Consider the following 17,759-nt stretch of genomic DNA (forward strand, 5'->3'; position numbering starts at 1 on the left):
GAGAACTGAACCGAAGGGGAGTTTCGGCAGTGTTCTCCCTGCTGCGGGACGGGCTGCGCAGCGCTGCCGCAGCTCCAGCCTTGCATAAATGAAGGACTCCTGTGCTTTTACTTCCATGGCTGCTGAATCCGTCCTGTCGACCATGGTACCCCTGGCCATGTCTCCGCATACACCTCACCCGCAGCCACAGCTGGGCCATGACAAGTCACATGGATGCAACGGAGTTAAACCTATTCCCAATTTAATTTTTAATGCAGTATCACCAGAAAAGGTTAGTAAAAGGCTTTGGGCTACTCTACACATGAGGAAACTCACTGTATGGTAAAATACTCTTGCCACTCAGGAAGAAGTGATTAGAGAAGCGCTGACTCAGCAAGGCTTTGCCCCAGCGGTGCCTGGGCTGATCTGTCACCCTGTGCAGCTTGTGCCTGGTCGCTGTAAGTGTCTGCAAGTACCCGAGGTGGATGGGGGCAGACAAGCTGAACCAGGGTAGAGCCTGGCAGTGTGGTGCTCCCATGATGCTCTCACCTGGCAAGGAGAGGCTCCTGAGCTGCTCAGGAGATCTGCTTGTTTCCAGGAGAGGAGAAACCCAGCTTCATGGAGGGTTTGGGAGCCACCAAGGGGCCCCAGCACCACTTTTAGAGCCCCATTTAGCCAGACACTGGGAATGTGGGTGGAAGCCCCTGGGAATGAGGTGCGATGCACTGCCACCATCATGCGGCCTGTTCCCTGCTGCACCATCACACCCTCAGCATCAGACCTGAGTCACTCCCACTCTGCCCTATCCTCACTGGGACAGCAGCGTCAAGGGGCTTTGGTGCCTAGCATTACTTACAAACAGGTTGTAGAAGAGACATATTTACTTAATAAATAAATACAAATAACGTATGGCAGGTACTAGTATGAAATATAGCAATATTCATGTTGTAAGGAAGGCTAAGATGTCTAGAGCTTGGAGCTTTTGGCTGATGCTAGTTTAGCTTAACACACCGAGGATATTGGCAAGTATTTCATCAGGCTGGCACTTGATAACATGACTGATGGTGCAACCTGAAGGGCATATTAGAAGCTACATGCTTAGATGGATGAATACGTTAATACAGAGTATCCAGGGAGGTTTTGCCTTAGAATGACTGGGGACAGTAAAAGCCTGCATTTTTCTGGTAACAGGGTGTCCTTGGGGTGCCCTTGGCCACGTTTCTGGGTGCCTGCCTGGGACAGGTTTGTGTGTGTCCCTGGGAGCTGCAGAGTGGGCACGATATGACCGACAGCTGGCACAGGGCAGGGGGAGGAGGGATTGCTGATGGGCTTTGCAAGGGTGTCGGGGCTTTTCTCCTCATGGCTGCAAAGCCTTGTGCAGAGCAGAGGACCTCTGTTTTGTCTATTTTTGGTAAAGCCATTACCTAAAGCTCGGAGCTCTAACATTTGGCGCTGTCATACTAGCAAAAAGGGAGGTGGGGTCGGGGGAAAGAAGGTGGCAGTGGTTGGGGTTTGGGGTTGTCTCTGAGCTTCTGGGATGGGACTTAGTCAGCCGAGACGGGCAGTGGGAGGAAAAGGATTGCCTTCTGGCCGTAGTGAGTCCGCGGCCCCAGCTTGCTGTTCCCATTCTTCTTCAGACCTACAAACCAGTTCTTATCCGCGTGCTTTTTGGAGACGTATGTGTTGTAATGGTTTTCTTCAATCCTCTCAAGGAACAGACACTCCTCACCCAGTAACTGCTGAAAGAGAGCCCCAGGTAGTGACAGTGAGATGGGGTGGTGCCATAGTGAGGAGGACATGTGTTCCTAACGCAGCAATCCCAGCTCGGGTGCTCTCTGGCTAGGATGCCATCCAGGCCCACCGCTGAGATCTTCGTGCCCCAGTACAATTTGTATTTAAAGCGTGGAGGTAGGTAACCTTCATCTAGTCCCCTGAACGACTACTGCAGTAGCTTTTCTGTGACCTGGGCATTTTGGCAGTAACCGGGCCCAGCCCTGTGCTCTGTAAGCTGGTCCTGGTGCTGGCTCCTGCTCTGGCACTAGGCTGTGTGATGGCAGCTGAGGGTTCAGAGCATGAGCACAGGGAACAAAACAGCTCTTTGATGAGGCTAAGCAGCCTGTGACCAAGCTTGTGTTGCACACTTTCCTATAAATGGGACTATTTTCAAAGACCCAGATTATTTTCGGTGACTCTGTGCCCTACAGTTCATGGGCACAGTGGGGTGAGCACAATCCCGCTCACACTGGCATGTTGTGGATGCTGCCACTGCCTCCAGCACAGGGTTTGGTGCAACCAGGATGCAGAGAAAAACATGAGGCCTTTGCTCAGTGGCTGTGGGTCATTGCCTGGGGCTGCTTCCTCTTGCAGCCCTACTAGCAGCTCTGAACTGCCTCGCAAAGCCATGGAGAGGTGGCAGGAGCCAGGCAGAGGTGTGGGCAAGGCACTGCTGGGATTGGAAGAGCCGGGCTGGAGTTGCAGCAGCCCTGCACCCTGCCAGGGACCCTGCCCTGGCCCCACTTACAGAGCTTGCAGCTGCTGAGGGGATAGCAAAGCAGCTGCTGCTCCAGATATGAAATACAATATTTGTCAAGTGTCAGATATGAAACACAGTATTTGTCAAGAGGCAGGGTGGTAAATGGTGTTATTTGGTTATTTATTTATTTTCCCCTAAAATAAAGCCAGATTAAGAGCAGCCATCCAGCTGCCAAAATAATAGACAGAGGCTAATTGTTGCTTGTGGTTTTCATTACTCAGAGCTATGAGATTTCTGCAAACCTCAAACCCTCTCCATGTCTGGTCCCACATAAACCTCCTACTTACCGAGCCATAAAGTAGCCCGTTGGTGTCCATCGCCAGGTACTGCCCAGACTGGGTGCTCTTTATATACACCTCTCCCACGCTTTCCGCACTTAGCTGGAGTTGAACTGAAAGTAAAAATAAAACAACAACAACAAAAATGAAAGGAAAGTAGGAAAAAGGAAAGAAAATAAAAAGAGGTTCTCAGAGATAATGTCCAAGGTGCTAGGAGGGATAGCAGGGTATTTGTTCTGAAGCCTGGCTTACAAACAGTGTATAGGAAACAGTACAGCATGTAATAGAAATGTCTCCTTATACCCTGTCCATCAAAGAAACCCCACAGCTGTGCTTTAGGAACCAAAGACCAATATTTGCATTGTTTTACGTCAAAGGAAGGGCAGCCTTTTGGTTAAGATGCTGGAAGGGGACACGGGAGAGTGGGGGTTTAATTCTGGCTCTACTTTACAAATTTCTCATGTGGTTTTGACAAGACACTTAAGGGGTGACATAGGAAGAAGTATTTTGAGAGTGAAAGTAGGAACGGGCAGACTTTAGAAGCCTGTGTTGCAAAACCCTGATCCAAAGCATCCCATCCAGTAGTGTGCCATGGCTGGCTTTATCCAGCATGTCATAGATGGATAGCAGAGAAACAGAAAGGGATGATCTTCATCCTAAAAAAAATACATCCTGTAGGTAGCCATGAGCCACATCCTACGTTGTCCTGGTTTGCGGCACTAATGTGAATTTGGTACTAAACCAAGACTGAGCCTGCCAGCACACAGGCTGGGGGGGGACGATGGGTTCGTGGTGATGCTGTGTCAGTTCATGCAGCCCACCGGGCACCCACTTTCTGTCCCTGCTACTTATGCCAGACCTCAACTAGAAACTCCAGGGCGAAAGAGCTCCTTATTCATCTTGTGCTGCAGCTGCAGGCTGGCATGTCTGAGCCACCTCTGATCAGCAACCTGTACCTAACACAGCAGAATTAACCCTTCTATTTGCCTGGTAACTTTCTCCCCACCCTGTGGGTTCCTTTTTTTCTTTCTTTGCTAATTACAGGAGTCTCAGAAAATTATTAAAACTTGGCTCAGGTTCTTGTTCAATGTATTTATCAGGAAGAGGCCATTTGGTTGGAGAGCAGCTTTGGGATGACAGCTCTCTAGCCCAGTGTGCTCAGAGTGGACGCCATGCTGCTGTCATGGGTTGGCAGTTAAACTGAAGACTGAGCAACTGTCGGCCCCACTGGCATGTGCAGAGGGCTGCAATTATAATTTGCGTGACTTGCAAAATCCAGCTCCTCCACATGATCATTCCCATCTCCCAGTCAGCTTTTTTTTCCTGACCTTTTACTGTAGAGATCTATAACAAAAATATTTAGGCTGGTTTGAATGGAGTATGAATGGATGCCTCAGCTCCAGCTCTTTCCTTCCTCTTTAGATTTATTTTATTTTATCCTTATTTGGATGAAGTAGAAGGTAATATTACCTCTTGGTATGGCAGAAGCCCCAGTCCCAGTAAAATCTTTGCTGTAGTAGTTCACATTCTTCATTTTTTGGCTTTCCTGCTCAGTAAATGACGGTTAATTAGTAAATTGCGTGGGTGCAGATTTGCAGTAATATGCAGTCCTGTGCTTGCTTGGTTCAGGCTGGGAGCTGGCAGCTGGCAAACCCTGCCGTGGGAGAGCCCCCAGCCCGCCTTCATTCCCTGTGGTGCTGCAGCCCCAGGACATGGTCAAGAAGTCCAGCCAGGGAAAGAGGGGAACGAGCTAAAAATGATGATACTCTCCTAAAAACTGCCTCCAAGAGAAGGGAGCAGGGGAACCTTCCAGCTGCCAATGGGAATGTTAAGGTCTCTGGCTGCAGAGGGAAGGAGAGTGGTGGGTCTAGAGGAAAGAGCTCATGCACAGATTCTTGTGGTTTTTACAGCTCTGTGCAGCTATCTCCTTCCATGATGTAGTGGGATGAAACAGAGAAGGCTGTGGAAATGAGCGTGGGCTTCACCCTTGAGGGTCTGCAATTTCCTGGTAAGTTTTCTTTTCATTTCATGGCACAAACTCGAGATGCCCACAGACGGTAGCAAAGGACACAGTGAGGGGATCCTCACATAGGGCTAGGAGACAAGGTCTTGGAGCAAGTGACTTCTCTTCTCCTTAGTGACCCACCTTGATTCTGGGGCTGGCACCTGGCAAGGCGATTTAAGACAAAAACATGAATTCTTGATATTTGTCTGGTATAAAATGCATGTGGGCAGGGGCAGTTTGCAAAGCACCAATGCAGGCTCTAATGCAGCTGAGCATGCTGGCTTTCTGTTTGAGCTGTGGGTGCTCCTGTGCCTCATCCCTCCCAGGGGACCTCTCTCCGCTGTCACTCCTGGGTTTCCCATATGGATCTGGCTTGCTCCATGCTGGCTGATGCTTGTCCTGTGGTATCCCATGGTGCCGGTCACGTGCCAGGGAGTGGTGCTGAGCAGCTCTGGCATTTTCCAGGTGCAGGGGCAGGACTGTGGGCAGCCGTTGGTGCTCAGAAGCAGGGTACCTTGCCAGTAGGGTTGTTCCACTGGCATGCAGCCCTTCCAGGAGTTTCCTCTGTAAATATTTGTACATCAGGATATCTAAGTTTACAAGATCATTTACAGGAGGTTCCTTTTTGGCAGAGATTTCCAAACAGATGGCCCCAGGCCAGCAGTGGCAAAGTGTGAGTGTGCTGGGGCACAGTGGGTGTCATGTGCAGGAATGCTACCTGCAGTTGCTGCCCGTGCACATGGTGTGGCTGCAGGGACCAGCAGCTGGAGGGGAAATGCGTGCTCCCAAGTGGTGGCTTACTTTGCTGGAGGGAAAAAGTCTGGACGGTGTGGCAGCATCCATGCTGTGAGACGATGGGCTCAAGGCTGGAGCACAGAGGCTTGGACATTTGTCCTTCATAGCATCCTGTGTCTCAGGAGATCCTGCCTTGCCACTGGCTCTGCAAACCTGTGCTGAGCTCCCCAGGAACATGGGCATCTGCATCCCCATTCTGACTCCAGCAAAATCTTAGCTCTGGCAAAATGCTGCACAGACTCTGGCTGAATTCATATAACCTCTCCAGCTGCTGGCTTGTGGGTCCTGTGAGCCTGGTCCTGTCTTCTGCAGAGCCTTTGGGTGAGCATCCTTGTCTGCCTCTTGCAGGGGTTTGAGAAGGGTTACATGCCTGATTTATTCCGGGCTGGAGGCTGCCTGCCCTGCGCTGTGTTTGTCCAGCCTTTGTGAGCTCATCCTTGCCTGTCCCCCAGCACTACAGCATGCTGTGCGAGTGGTGGGGAAACAGTGTTTATAAATAAAACTCTGCAATAAATTGCCTTTCATTAAAACAACAATAACAAGAAGAAAGGTTAGGTTTGGGGGAGAAAGCCACATGTACACTTGTGGTTTAAAGAAAATAAAAGTGCTTTTCTTAGCACTTTGTAAGGCAGACTCAGCTCCTTCTAACCAGATAGGAGCCTGGCAGGTCCCAGTTATATTCCAGTAAATGTTCAGGATATGGTGTGCCTGGAGGTTTCTGCCGAGAACTGAGAGCTCCAGCATGTAGTGGTGGGGAAGCACCCGGCCCCGCTGCCTGCAGAGCCCCACAGGGACCTTTGCTGCACTGCTGGTTCAGCTCTCCTCAGGCATTGGTTTAAAAAAATTCCTCTCAGGAATTCTGGAAGTTCAAGAGCCCTAAAAGCTTAAAACTTCCCAACCGATTCCTTGGACTTTGTGTCTTTGTCCTTACACAGCCATTTTCTCTTTTATGAGAGTGGTTTGCTGGGGGTGTTGCTCTGTGCAGCTCCACCGGTCACTGCTGACAGCCTGGCCGAGCTCAGTGGGGAGAGGTGCCAAGGGCAAGGGTTTGCTTGGTGTCAGGGCCAAGTGTGCAGCCCTTGTCTGACAGCTTTGTGGGGTTTGGTTCAAAGAGAGCCTCAGCACCACTGTTGGCTCTGGTCATGTGAGTTGCTGGCAGGTAGAGAGCTCTTGATGCCTCTGGTGACATGGACAACTACCGAATAGGACAAACATGCACCTTTCCTTGCCGTACAGGATAATATTATTTATTTTTTATATTAAGATTTGCCCTATGTCAGATAGTCTGCAGCACTTTATAGTAGCATTTACAAAAATGGCACTTTTTGGCGAGCAAGCCCCGCCAGCTTCCTGGGGTAAACTGATGCCAGTTACGGAGAAGGATCACGCTCCTAGAAAGTCAGTGGGATGTGCAAATGGTAGGACAAGTGTTGGCATCTGCGTGGGCAGTTCATCCCAGCAGCAGATCCCCAGTGTCCCACAGGCTGGAGCTGCTGGCATCTTCAACTGCAGGGAATGGAGGCAAGCAAGAGGAGATTCCAGCCACAGATGGCCTGTTAAATCTCTGTGACACATGGATGCGTGTAAGTTGTATTGAAGCATGCATTAAGCCATACTTGTTTTCAGAAAAAAAGTGAATGGTAACACGTCTGCATTTCTAAAGCCATGTCACAAAATAACTGTCTTTCAGCAGATTCTTGCCTCTGTTGGGCTTTTGTATCCTGCAGGAATTTAATTTGCTGCATAAGGGGAGAGGGAAGTTCCCCAGAGGCAAAGGGATACTGTGTGCAGAACAAACAGATAAAATCCATTCTGCACGCAGAGGAATCTGGGCTCGACCTTCCGCTCTGGCTGACAACTTGATGTACAAAGCTGCACAGCCACTGTGCACAGCTGGGAAACACTGCATCAGCACAGCCCCGCTGTTGTGCTGAACCTTCTAACCCAGAGCGAATGCAAAGATACCATAGAATTGTGTGTGATAGCTGCATGTGTGTAGGATATGAGGCTGACTTTCCTTTTTTTCCAGCTGCCAGCTTGCTGCATAAGCCAGCCATGCTGCTGTTATCACTGTGGTCCTGCGTATCTGCCTGCCTGCGATTATGTTGATGATGAGTTTCAGATTTAATATGCAAATAATGTGAAATAGCATACATAATGTGCCTCTCTGGGCTCTCTGTACAGGCTATAGGTGTGTTTGGTGTGTGTGCTGACTCCTGGAAGGTGTGTTGCCACCAGCAGGAAAGAGAGCTTGGTACAGAGCCCAGTTTCCCCAGTTCCCCCCTTCTTGGCTGATAAAATCATAGGAGTGAGCAGGCGTGCGAAGAAGCCCCGTCGGGTTTGCTTACTGTGCTGATCGCTTCGGTCCCTGGTCCCATCCACTTTGCCATCTGGCAGGATCCGTAGGAAGTGGCCCCCGTTGCTGCAGTATAGGAGTTTGGGTTTCTTGTAGTTCCCTGGGGGTAGGTTGAACTTTTCGGTCAGGGCGGTGAAAGTGGTGATTTCCCCCTCAGCCATCTCTCAGCCTCTCCCGGTGGCCAGGCTGCAAGAGATGTGGTGGCGTATGGCAGGGGCTGCAGCACCAAGTGCTTGGCACATGCTGCTTCTGCCAGGCTTTTAAAGGGAGGGGAGGGAGCCTGGGGGTCCCCAGCTGTACCCGGGCTGGCTGCTGGGCACGTGATTCACACCATGGCTGATGGCCCTGGCAGTGACACAGCTCGAAAGGTGATGCACCTCCAGCGTGGGAGGTGCAGGGGGGGGGGTGTCTCCTCACTGGGTGTAGGTGGGTGATAGGAACTCTGTCCTTTTAATTTTATCTAAAGTAAATTCTGTTTTCTTTCTGCTTGATGTACGTACTAAAATTATACGCTTAAAAAAAAAAAGTTTGAAAAACACCCAGTGTCTGATTGAAACCCACAAGAGGCAGGAAGGGAGCCCAGGTTAATAACTCTCTCCAATATTATAACTTTGAGACATGATTATGACTAGGAATTGCAACACATACCGCATGCCAGATAGCAAATACTACTTTGTGTCTTTGGCACTCTGTATCTCACCTGGCCAAGGCACACACATGCTGAAGATCAGAATAAGTGTTAGATATTGTGGGAGATGAGCAGGGAAGCAGGAGGCTTTCATTGCCTGGGCAGCAAGCAGGTGATCTACCCATACACTGATTAATGGTATATGGAAAAAAGGAACTTTGAGCATAGATTATACCGTGTTTGTGCACCCTTGCATCTCCATAAAAGTGGTTAAAAGGGAAAGGCAAAGCTCTGGCTGATGCTAAAGGGTGTAACTGGGCCTGGGGCACTACCAGCTGCTCAGAAGCAACAAGCATCACCTTGTGAAAGTGCTCCTTCTTGCAGGGCTCCTCTGCTGTCCCGGGGGACTGGGGAAACGCATGCAGATCACGCTGAAACTCATTTTGCAAGACACCGTTTGGGCACGATCCCTGTTTAAGCAGACACCGTGCCAAAACCTGAAGGCATCACCAGACCAGTAAGAGAAGGGTGCTGTGAATGTCGGAGGGTGAGAACTGCCATTGCAGCCGTGGCCGTGGAATCAGGAGGTGCCGTGGCCAGGTACGGGTGTGGACCAGAGTCCCACGTGTATTCCAGGTATATTCAGATTTATCCGAGTGTTTCTAGCCTTGAAACTTAATTTAAAATCTCCCATGGATATTCTGTCTTTCATATACCAAGTTCTATAGTGCTTGTAGGGAAGGGGATTTATGAACAGAACAAGACAGGGCACAGCATAAATTAAGTCTAGATACAGGAAATTACTTTAAATGTTTTGTATTCCCATAGCTATATTATGGAAAATATTATACCATTACTGTTTATATATATTTATAGGTTGTAAAAGTGTCTCTTTAGCACCAAATTGTGCTGCTGGTACACTGGGATGGAGCCAGTATCATACTGTGTGGGTTTGCTGTGGTACTTAAAAGAGCAACTTGGGAGATATTGAGGACTGCGACTCTCTGCAATACACACGTGCATGTATACATGTAATTTCTAAACATTTGGCTGTAAACTCTCAAGTATTTAAATTTGCAAATGCAGCTGCATGGAGGGGAAGCTACTTCTTCAAGTGGATCCCAAAAGCCTGCAGAAGATGAGAATTTCTGCAAGCTGGATTGCTAAAATCTGAAACCTTGGAAATAGAGACTTCATCGCTGTTGCTGACAACACACCCAGCCAGCTTTGGTTAGTACAGAGACTTCATCCCTCGCTCTCAGACATGTTCCTTCGGGATGTCTATCAGAACAGAGAGATTTCCTAGGAGAGGAAAGCATGACTGTAAAGAAGAAAAGTATTCCCTGCCATCCCAGGCCTCTGTTCCTTCTGGTAGCTGTTGGTTCACAACAGCTTCTCTTTCCTCCTGCCCATCAGCCTGGGTTTTGCTGCAAATAGAGGTATTAAATCTACAACAGGTGAATACAAAGTCAAAATGCAGGTACAAATTATTTTAAACTTTTCCCCGCTGCCCTCTCTCCAGAACTATTTTCATCTTAAGTCACGTTTGCTGGACCGGCGCCTACCAAGTGTTATTTTACCAACCCAGCGCCTCCTCAGCTATATGTTGTTTTGCACTGAAGGCTGTTTTATTTCTCATCTAGGTTCAAAACTTGTCCCTTGGCCAGTTCCTCACCATAATACCATGCACCTCCCCAAAGCTCACTTTTGCTCTGGAGCTATTTGATAAGCCCAAAGTATCAACTTTTTCCCCAGAGAGTCAGACCAAGTTTTACAACCGCCTCTCTCGATGCCCTTGCCCCCGAATCTCACATAAGCCGCATCCCTCTCAGCACTGGTGTGTTCAGACTGTGCCTGTTTGGAAGCTGCAAAGTTTCACAGATTCCTCCTTTGACACAGACTGGTTTTTGAGAAGTGCTTTCTGCAAGTGATAACGCGGGCTAGCCCCGGTATCCTGTGATGAGGTTGGTGAAGCAACCCACAAGAGCCAAGCAGTTTTATGGTGCCTGGTGGCTTTCCAAAGCAGGCAAGACACTAAGTATAGCTTTGAAATCCTTTCCTAACACAGTTGTCAGGCAGGTGAAATTAGGTATTTTTCAGAGTGTCTGGTCCCAAAATTTATTTTTCTGTCGAGAGAGTGTACTTTTCTTGTGGTTGTTCAGTTTTCAATGCCAACTGTCTGCCAAGATTTCGCTGAACGAAAGCCTTCAAGTCATTCAACATGGTACACAAGGGTTTAGTGCTTTACTGAGCATTAATCGAGATCAGTGGCATTGTATAATTCCCTGGAACTAAAGCTTTTCTTGAACCTTTATCTGAGGGTAAAAGGCACTTGGGAATCTCCTGGGTTGATGAGATGGAAGTGAGAAACAAATATCCCAAAGCCAAAAGCTTAGATCAGGGTCTTGGCAAACTGAAAGCTGCAGCCAGCACGAGTGACGAGCAGGCTGGGATGCTGTCCTTGGTCACCTGAAGGTCTGTGCGTTCAAGGGCTTCTAGGGATACCTTTAAGAGAGCAGCTTGACTGGCAACGGCTTCTTCATTTTCATGTATTTCCTTTAAGGGTGTTTTACTATTTTTAGGATTAATGCAGTGTTCACCAGCTGCCTTTGACTCCACAAGAGGAGCTGGATAAACGCTATTTTCCACTCCGGTTGTCTCTCCTTGCCTAAATACTGTTGCTTTTCTCACACTTCTTTGACCGTGGAGTTGATACTTTACACACACCACCACTCGTGGCCCTACTATTATACTTTTGGCAGGAACACGTTAGGTTTTTATGGGAATTAAAAAGCATGACAGAGAGAACCTGAACCAAAGACAACATAAAGGGCCTTATTTCTTTCGGTAGAAGCCCAACAAAATTATTCAATAGCTCAAAGCAGAACAGAAAGCTATCTCCAAGATGCTAAGCTGAGAGGCACCACACTCCAGCAGTTATTTGGTGCGCTGTGGAGAAAGGAAAATATTCCAAGAGGTGGTTGCTCTAAGAGGGGGGGTGGCTGCTGCCAAGCAGTTGACGCTGCCAGTTGCGCTAGGACGGTAAGTTGGAGCCCAAGTTGGAGAGTGTTTGTCCAAGTGTTTGTGTTCATGGCTCTCGTCTTTCCTCCTACTCCTGCATAACATGCTCACCCACTTCTTTGTGGGCTTCGCCATGCTGTGTTGCCTAAGAAGAAACCACCACTGAGAATGACCATCACTGAGAGCTGGAGCCAGGGCCCCTGCTCCAGGGTAGCCCTAGCTCCATGTGCAGACACAGGGAGCTGAGGGACCTGCCAGCAGCCCACTGGCACTCAGCTCTTCCTCCTGGGCTGCAGGAGGAGATGTCAGAACCCCAAAAGATAAGAAATAGCTTTCTGAAGAATAAAACTCTTAAGTCCTTTTTAAACCCAAATATTAATTTTAACCAGGTCCTGCTGAACTTTGGTGGGCTGGAGCACTGCAGCATGTTGCTCCTTGCAGCAGCGAGGAGAGACGAGCCCAGCACAGGACCAGAATAGCTGTGAAATTCTGAGAAGTTTGGGTTTGGTTCCAAACTTTATCGCTGACTGCTACAGCAGCCAAACCAGTGGCTTTGATGTGAAATCCCAAACTCTGCAAGCATCTGAGTCTGAACATCGAGGACTGGTTACACTGCCAGGCAAACTCTGTGTGAGCTCCAAAATAACAGCTCATGCTGGGGGCCGTGGAAAAGGAGTGAGGGCCTTTCCCCTTCCATTTTAAAATCAATGCAGAATTCACTGGATAGTACTTTTCTCCCCTTTGCTTGTGGTGTTGATGAGAGTTTGGCAACTTAGGGGGTTGCTAATGGTCCGAAATCTTTTTGCATGTCTAGATTGTCAGGTCACACTAGGACCAGGCTGTTTGTGGCTTCAAGGGTACTTTCATGGCTCTTCTGTGGCTCCTGTGGCACAAATTTAATGGCCAGCTAAGACTAACCTCCCATTGCTACCATTAGTGCCCCAGTTTTTTGGTAGCAGTCTCAGCAGAGGAGCCAAGTGGGGAAGAGCCATGCTGGGTCCCATGGGGCTCCCAGCAGAGCTGGCCACACTCCAGTCAGGTCCCTCTGCATGGGGACTGTCCCTGCAGTGATCCCTGCTCTCCAGGGAACTAACCCCATACCATTTCTGGCCACCCCTCTGTACACACGTAGTAGCTGGAGACCACCAGGATGGCAAACTGTTGCTTCTCAGCTGGGAGATGAGCATCTTCCACTACCAGTCACACTCATTAGTAACTTAATGAGCTGTCTGGTCAGAGACTGCAGAGGTTACCTGGACCAGTGCGGTGACAACTGTGAGTAGACAGAGTCCCTTACTGTGTTACTAAAATTTCTCTGCCGGTTTTTCTTCCCTGTTCATCTCTCCAACACCTCCTCTCTGCTCCTTTTTCTTTAGACTCCTCTTGACTTACTTGAATAGATCCATTTTCTTGAGATCAGTTGCAGGAATTTTGCATGTTCATGAAAGCACATTGCACCAGAGGCTGGTGGACCTCAGTGTGGTGTCCGCAGCTGAGCACGCTGGATTGTCAGCACAGCCTCTCCACAACCACTGATGCCCAAATGATGCCTCTGTCCCACAGATGGGCCCTGCAACCATGACATGACCAGCTAAGGTGAGCCTATATTTTTTTTTCCTGAAGTATAAAATACCTAGCTACGACACGGAGGAAACCAGAAGTATCTCACCTACTATGGGTTAAAATTCAGGTTGACTCAAATACGTTAAAATTGTCCTTGGCTTTGGATGCAGTTCTTTATATAGGATTGGAAAAAAATGTTCTGGATGGCCTCTGTTAAGCACCTCTTCAGAACAAGGTGGACGTGTTGATAAAAAGAGCAATTAATCACAACTATCACTTAGATGATGAGCTGAAGATCATACAGAAAACTCCAAACAGGCGAGAAGCCAGTTAGACCCAGGATTCTTAAGGTTTTGTCTGACATCAGTGTCTCCTGAATCAGCCTCTGGTGAATTCATTGGAAACACTCCAGTTGGTTTCACTTTGGAAAGTGTTGTTTTCTCTGTTAAAGCAGAAATCATGTTTCTTCCAGGGTGTGTGACTCAGCTGTGCTCAGACAGCACTGCCTCTTGATGTGCTCATTTCTTATTCCCCCTTTTGACTGCAGCCACCTGGAATGGGCAGGCACTTCCCAGGCAGTTGAGACACTGCATACGGGAATGGAAAACAGAACAGGTAGAATATTTTTAAGGAATTCAGACTCTGGCTTTCCTCCAGGGGAAACAGCCTCAAGTTGTGCCAGGGGAGGTTTAGATGGATATTAGGAACAATTTCTTCCCCAGAAGGGTTGTCCAGCACTGGGACAGGTTAACCAGGGATGTGGTGGAGTCACCATCCCTGGAGGGATTTAACAGACATGTAGATGTGGCACTAAGGGCCATAGTTTAGTGGTGGGCCTGGCAGTACCGGGTTAATAGCTGGACTCATATGATCTTAAAGGTCTTTCCCAACCTAAACAACGATTCTGTGATTGCCTGTCCTGAGGGGTTCCTGAAGAACCCTTGCTTAGCATGGTGGGCTGACAGGTACCACTTCAGGGCAACTGAGAACTACCTTAACATGCAGACTAAAAATCTCTTGGATAAACAGGGATTTTATTCATCGTAAATTTTAGTGATGCATTGCATGGGATGGATTTCCTCACCCAGGAATGGATTAGAGATCAGCAAGAGGTTTCCCCATGCACCGGTTGCTCCAGGAGCTGCAGCACAGTGAGTCTGGGGTTATCGTCAGCATAGGCAGCCTGCAAGGGCTCTGCCTTCCCTTTGAAGGGCTGGCAGTCCAAGGCACGGCTCAAATTGTTTGGGCTATGGATCCTCTTAGAAGGACTTAATAAATGATTAGGGAAAACATATGATAAGTATGTAATAAATCATTTTTTGTTAATCAGCAAAATACATTGGCTTGTTTCTAGTCTGTGTTTATGGCAAGGTGATTTTATCTCTAGCAATATGATTAACTGCTTAATGAAAATATATTTATCAGTCAGGTTTTACTCCTTATAAGGGAGTATGTGGTATAAAGTGTGACCAAGACTGTAGAAATTAATTTAACTAATCCCTGCTGTCATCATCTGCTCTCCACCAGAAAACACAGTCATTCCGGTTAGGTCACAATGGCTTTTTGTTAGCAAACCCTGCACCCCTCGCACCTCGGCAGACCCTGACGGATGCTGTGGCACTGCTGTGGTGCCGGCAAGGAGCTCTGCCCAGCCCAAGGCTGCCTCTGTACTGCACTGGAGGGACGTGAGTTCAGTCAGGCTGGATTTTGCCTTTTTATGCCATCCCAGCCCTAATTTTGCTCCTGTCTCATCTTTCTGCACAGCAGAGAGGGGAGTGGGGATGTGTGCCCATCTCAGGGGAAGAGCCACATGGGTGAGGACCTCCCTGCATGAGGGCCTGCCAACAGCTGGCTGTTTTGCTTCAAAGCCACGCGTGACTTCCATGAGGCTTTGAGGCTGGGACATCCTAGCCGCTTCATCAAGCTGGGACATCCAGTGCAACATCTCAGCAAACTGGTGGCATCCATGGGGAGATGGGAAAACAAAGCGATGATCCACTTTCTAATTATCTTCCAGCTTCTCCCACCTCGCCACCCACCTTTTGCAATCTGATGATTAACTTAATTACAGTTCCAGCTCAGGACTCAATCCAGCCTGAGAGCAGGAGCCTTGCCAGGAATGTCTTGCCCTGTGTGTCCTTTGTGAGTCCAGACCAAGACCACAGACACGTACACGAGTAACACTGGCTGCAGAAGCAAATCCCGTTGCCTCATGTAGGAGATCTAAGCGCCATCTCCCACTGCAAGCCAGATGTGTGGGACCTGCTTTATGGAAATAACACATTGGACGGAGAATCGCAACAGCTCAGCCTCCAGCCAAGGATGGGGCAGAGGATGAACTGTACCCAGGGGGCGAGGGGACACCTCTGGGCTTTGCAGCAGAGGCAATGCAATTGCTGGATTACTGGGAGGAGCGCAGGGGTGGCTGTGGCCCCACTGCCTGGTCCCTGGCTCCCTCCTTCCCCAGGCAGAGAGCTCACCTTTATTTTAAGACCTCATTCACAGTGTTTGCTGGTGAGGCCAGCCCAGCCAACGCAGGCGTATGCTTTCACTGCAGAGCACTCAGCACTGGAGCTGCAGCTCTTCCCTGGGAACCAGGGTCTGAGCAAGGACCGTGGCTCCAGGGTTGGGCTGGCAGGGCCAAAGCTGTGGCCGTGACCATTGCGTCAGGTCTGGTGGGGTTGACAGCCTGGGGTGCAGCTGCACCCAGTGTTTATCCCCTCATCCCAGGGGATTCACTGTGGGCACATCTTGCTCTGCTGCCCCACTAGCACTGCAAGAAGTGTCCTAATTTCAAAAGGCAATTAGTGGAGTAACTCCAAGGGCTTCCCTTTCCCTCCAGGAGATAGTGTGCATTGCCAGCCTTTTACAAACACCCTTTCCCCCTCTCAGGCTCACATTGTGACCAACATAAAGCATTGTCCCTTCTCCCTGCTTTGCTGCAGTGCTGCCTCCCAGCACCTCCCTCGTGCAGACTGAGATGCGCCGGCACATGGAACTGGCTGGGAGCAACCACTAACGTGTTACAAGTTTCACCGTCCTCATGGTCTCCTTTCTGGCACCCCAGGAGGATGGCTCTGGGCTGCTGAGGACCCAGGGACGATGCTGGGTGCAGGCACCTTGTTTTGGATGTTTGCTACCAGCCAGCAGGTGGTTAGCTGCAGGGTGTGCACCTCTCCTCCATGGGTCTGCCTGTGCTTTGATTTCCAGGGGAAAAGCATCTGGAAGGAGTGGAAACCACAAGGGATGCTGTAAAAATGAATCAATTATGGCTGAAATGTTTTGTGATGGAAATCCTTCTGGGCTGGGGGCACTCGGCATGGCCATGGTGATGTAATCTTCTGCCTCGGCTCCTTGCTCAGCAGCCCCCAGGTGTGGAGGGGGTCCCTGCAGCGGGCACCCCATCTACACCCCGCTCAGTACCCACTGCCCAGTTCCTGGCAGGCAGGGAGGTTAAGCTGGGCGACACTTCACCTGGCTTGCAAATGTCACTGTCCCCCCTGCCACCCGCCCCCAGTGTCTGTGCAGGACACTGAGCAAAATGTCAGACCACAAAGCAGGAGTGCCCAGGCTGTCTGGGCTCACGCTGTAGGTGTGGCTCCTACCCGCAGCCACCAGCTCCTGCCCCATGTGCCCACAGATGGATGGACAGATGGATGACAGTGCCAGCCGCCACCGATCCTGGCCACAGGCTGGCTTCTTATGGTTTTGTTTTCCTGCTCTGGTTATGGGTGCTTTTCTCTCCAGCTCTCCTCCCTTCTCTCTGCCTCTTGGAGCATTTTGATATGGGAGATGCAAACGTGAAGCTGCTTGCAGTGGAGAGCTACTCTGTTTGCATGCTGGCTCTGCCTGGTGAAACCAGCGGCTGATGCCACATGACAGACTAGCCCCAAAATTTTACTCTGTGCAATAAAGCTCTTATGCCCAGGGGCTGATCTGGTTCTCCTCTTTGCAGCATGTCCCGTCTGAGCCCTCTGGTCCCACCCCAAGCAAAACCTCCTGCTGATGGTCCCATTTCAGGTACATGCCTGGTCATCCTCTCTCAGCCACAAGGCCATGCCAATCTCTGAGCGCTCAGACGGGTCCGAAATCTCAGTATGCTGTTGCTAATAAGGCATGAAGCTCAAATTGGGACCTAAAAGTAGGAATTTTCACATGGTGTCAGATGCAACACTTCTTGCAGCTGGCCCTCTGAAGGGTGGCCAAGTTCAATCAAGGGTTGGCTCAAGCTTCAAAACTGGGATATGAGTTTGGGTTCAGACTTTATGCCATGTCCTTCCCCAAAGCAGAAGAGGATGTTGGAATTGAGGGTTTCATCTCTAGGCCAAGTGAAACCCCACATCCATCCTCATGGTTAACCATCAGTAGACATATCATCACTCAGAAATCGAGCTTCCTCCAGCATAATCTCAGTCTTGGTTGTTCCAAGGAAAATCACTTGGGTTTTGGGTTTACCGTAAGCTCAGCAGTGATTTACTATGCTGAAAATGTGCAGGGAGTTAATTACATTCATTCTGAAATATTTGTATAACGACTATATAGCTTGTCTTGTTAAGTTCTAAGAAAAACTGGCTGGAAGAATTCTGTTCTTAATTCTGCTG

The 17,759-nt window shown here is 49.2% G+C and overlaps 1 protein-coding gene across 4 annotated transcripts in view; it reads right to left on the reverse strand.

The window, feature by feature from the left end:
• Positions 1 to 264: 264 nt before the first annotated feature.
• FGF1 (fibroblast growth factor 1) overlaps positions 265 to 17,759 on the reverse strand; it is a 31,539-nt gene continuing 14,044 nt past the window's right edge. For 2 of the 4 annotated variants that reach the window (XM_040604274.1, XM_040604273.1), the window contains exons 2-4: positions 7,939 to 8,132; positions 2,800 to 2,903; positions 265 to 1,718 (exon numbers count right to left, since the gene is read on the reverse strand). In XM_040604274.1, coding sequence (XP_040460208.1) covers positions 1,524 to 1,718; positions 2,800 to 2,903; positions 7,939 to 8,107 — 468 coding nt within the window. In that variant the 5' untranslated portion in view covers positions 8,108 to 8,132 and the 3' untranslated portion in view covers positions 265 to 1,523. Of the gene's footprint in view, positions 1,719 to 2,799; positions 2,904 to 6,785; positions 7,155 to 7,938; positions 8,133 to 17,759 lie in introns of those variants that run through there. The other 2 variants (XM_040604275.1, XM_040604277.1) reach the window with 2 other exon arrangements.

Source organism: Falco naumanni, chromosome 8 (assembly GCF_017639655.2).
Source record: "Falco naumanni isolate bFalNau1 chromosome 8, bFalNau1.pat, whole genome shotgun sequence".
NCBI classification, from domain to species: Eukaryota; Metazoa; Chordata; class Aves; order Falconiformes; family Falconidae; genus Falco; species Falco naumanni.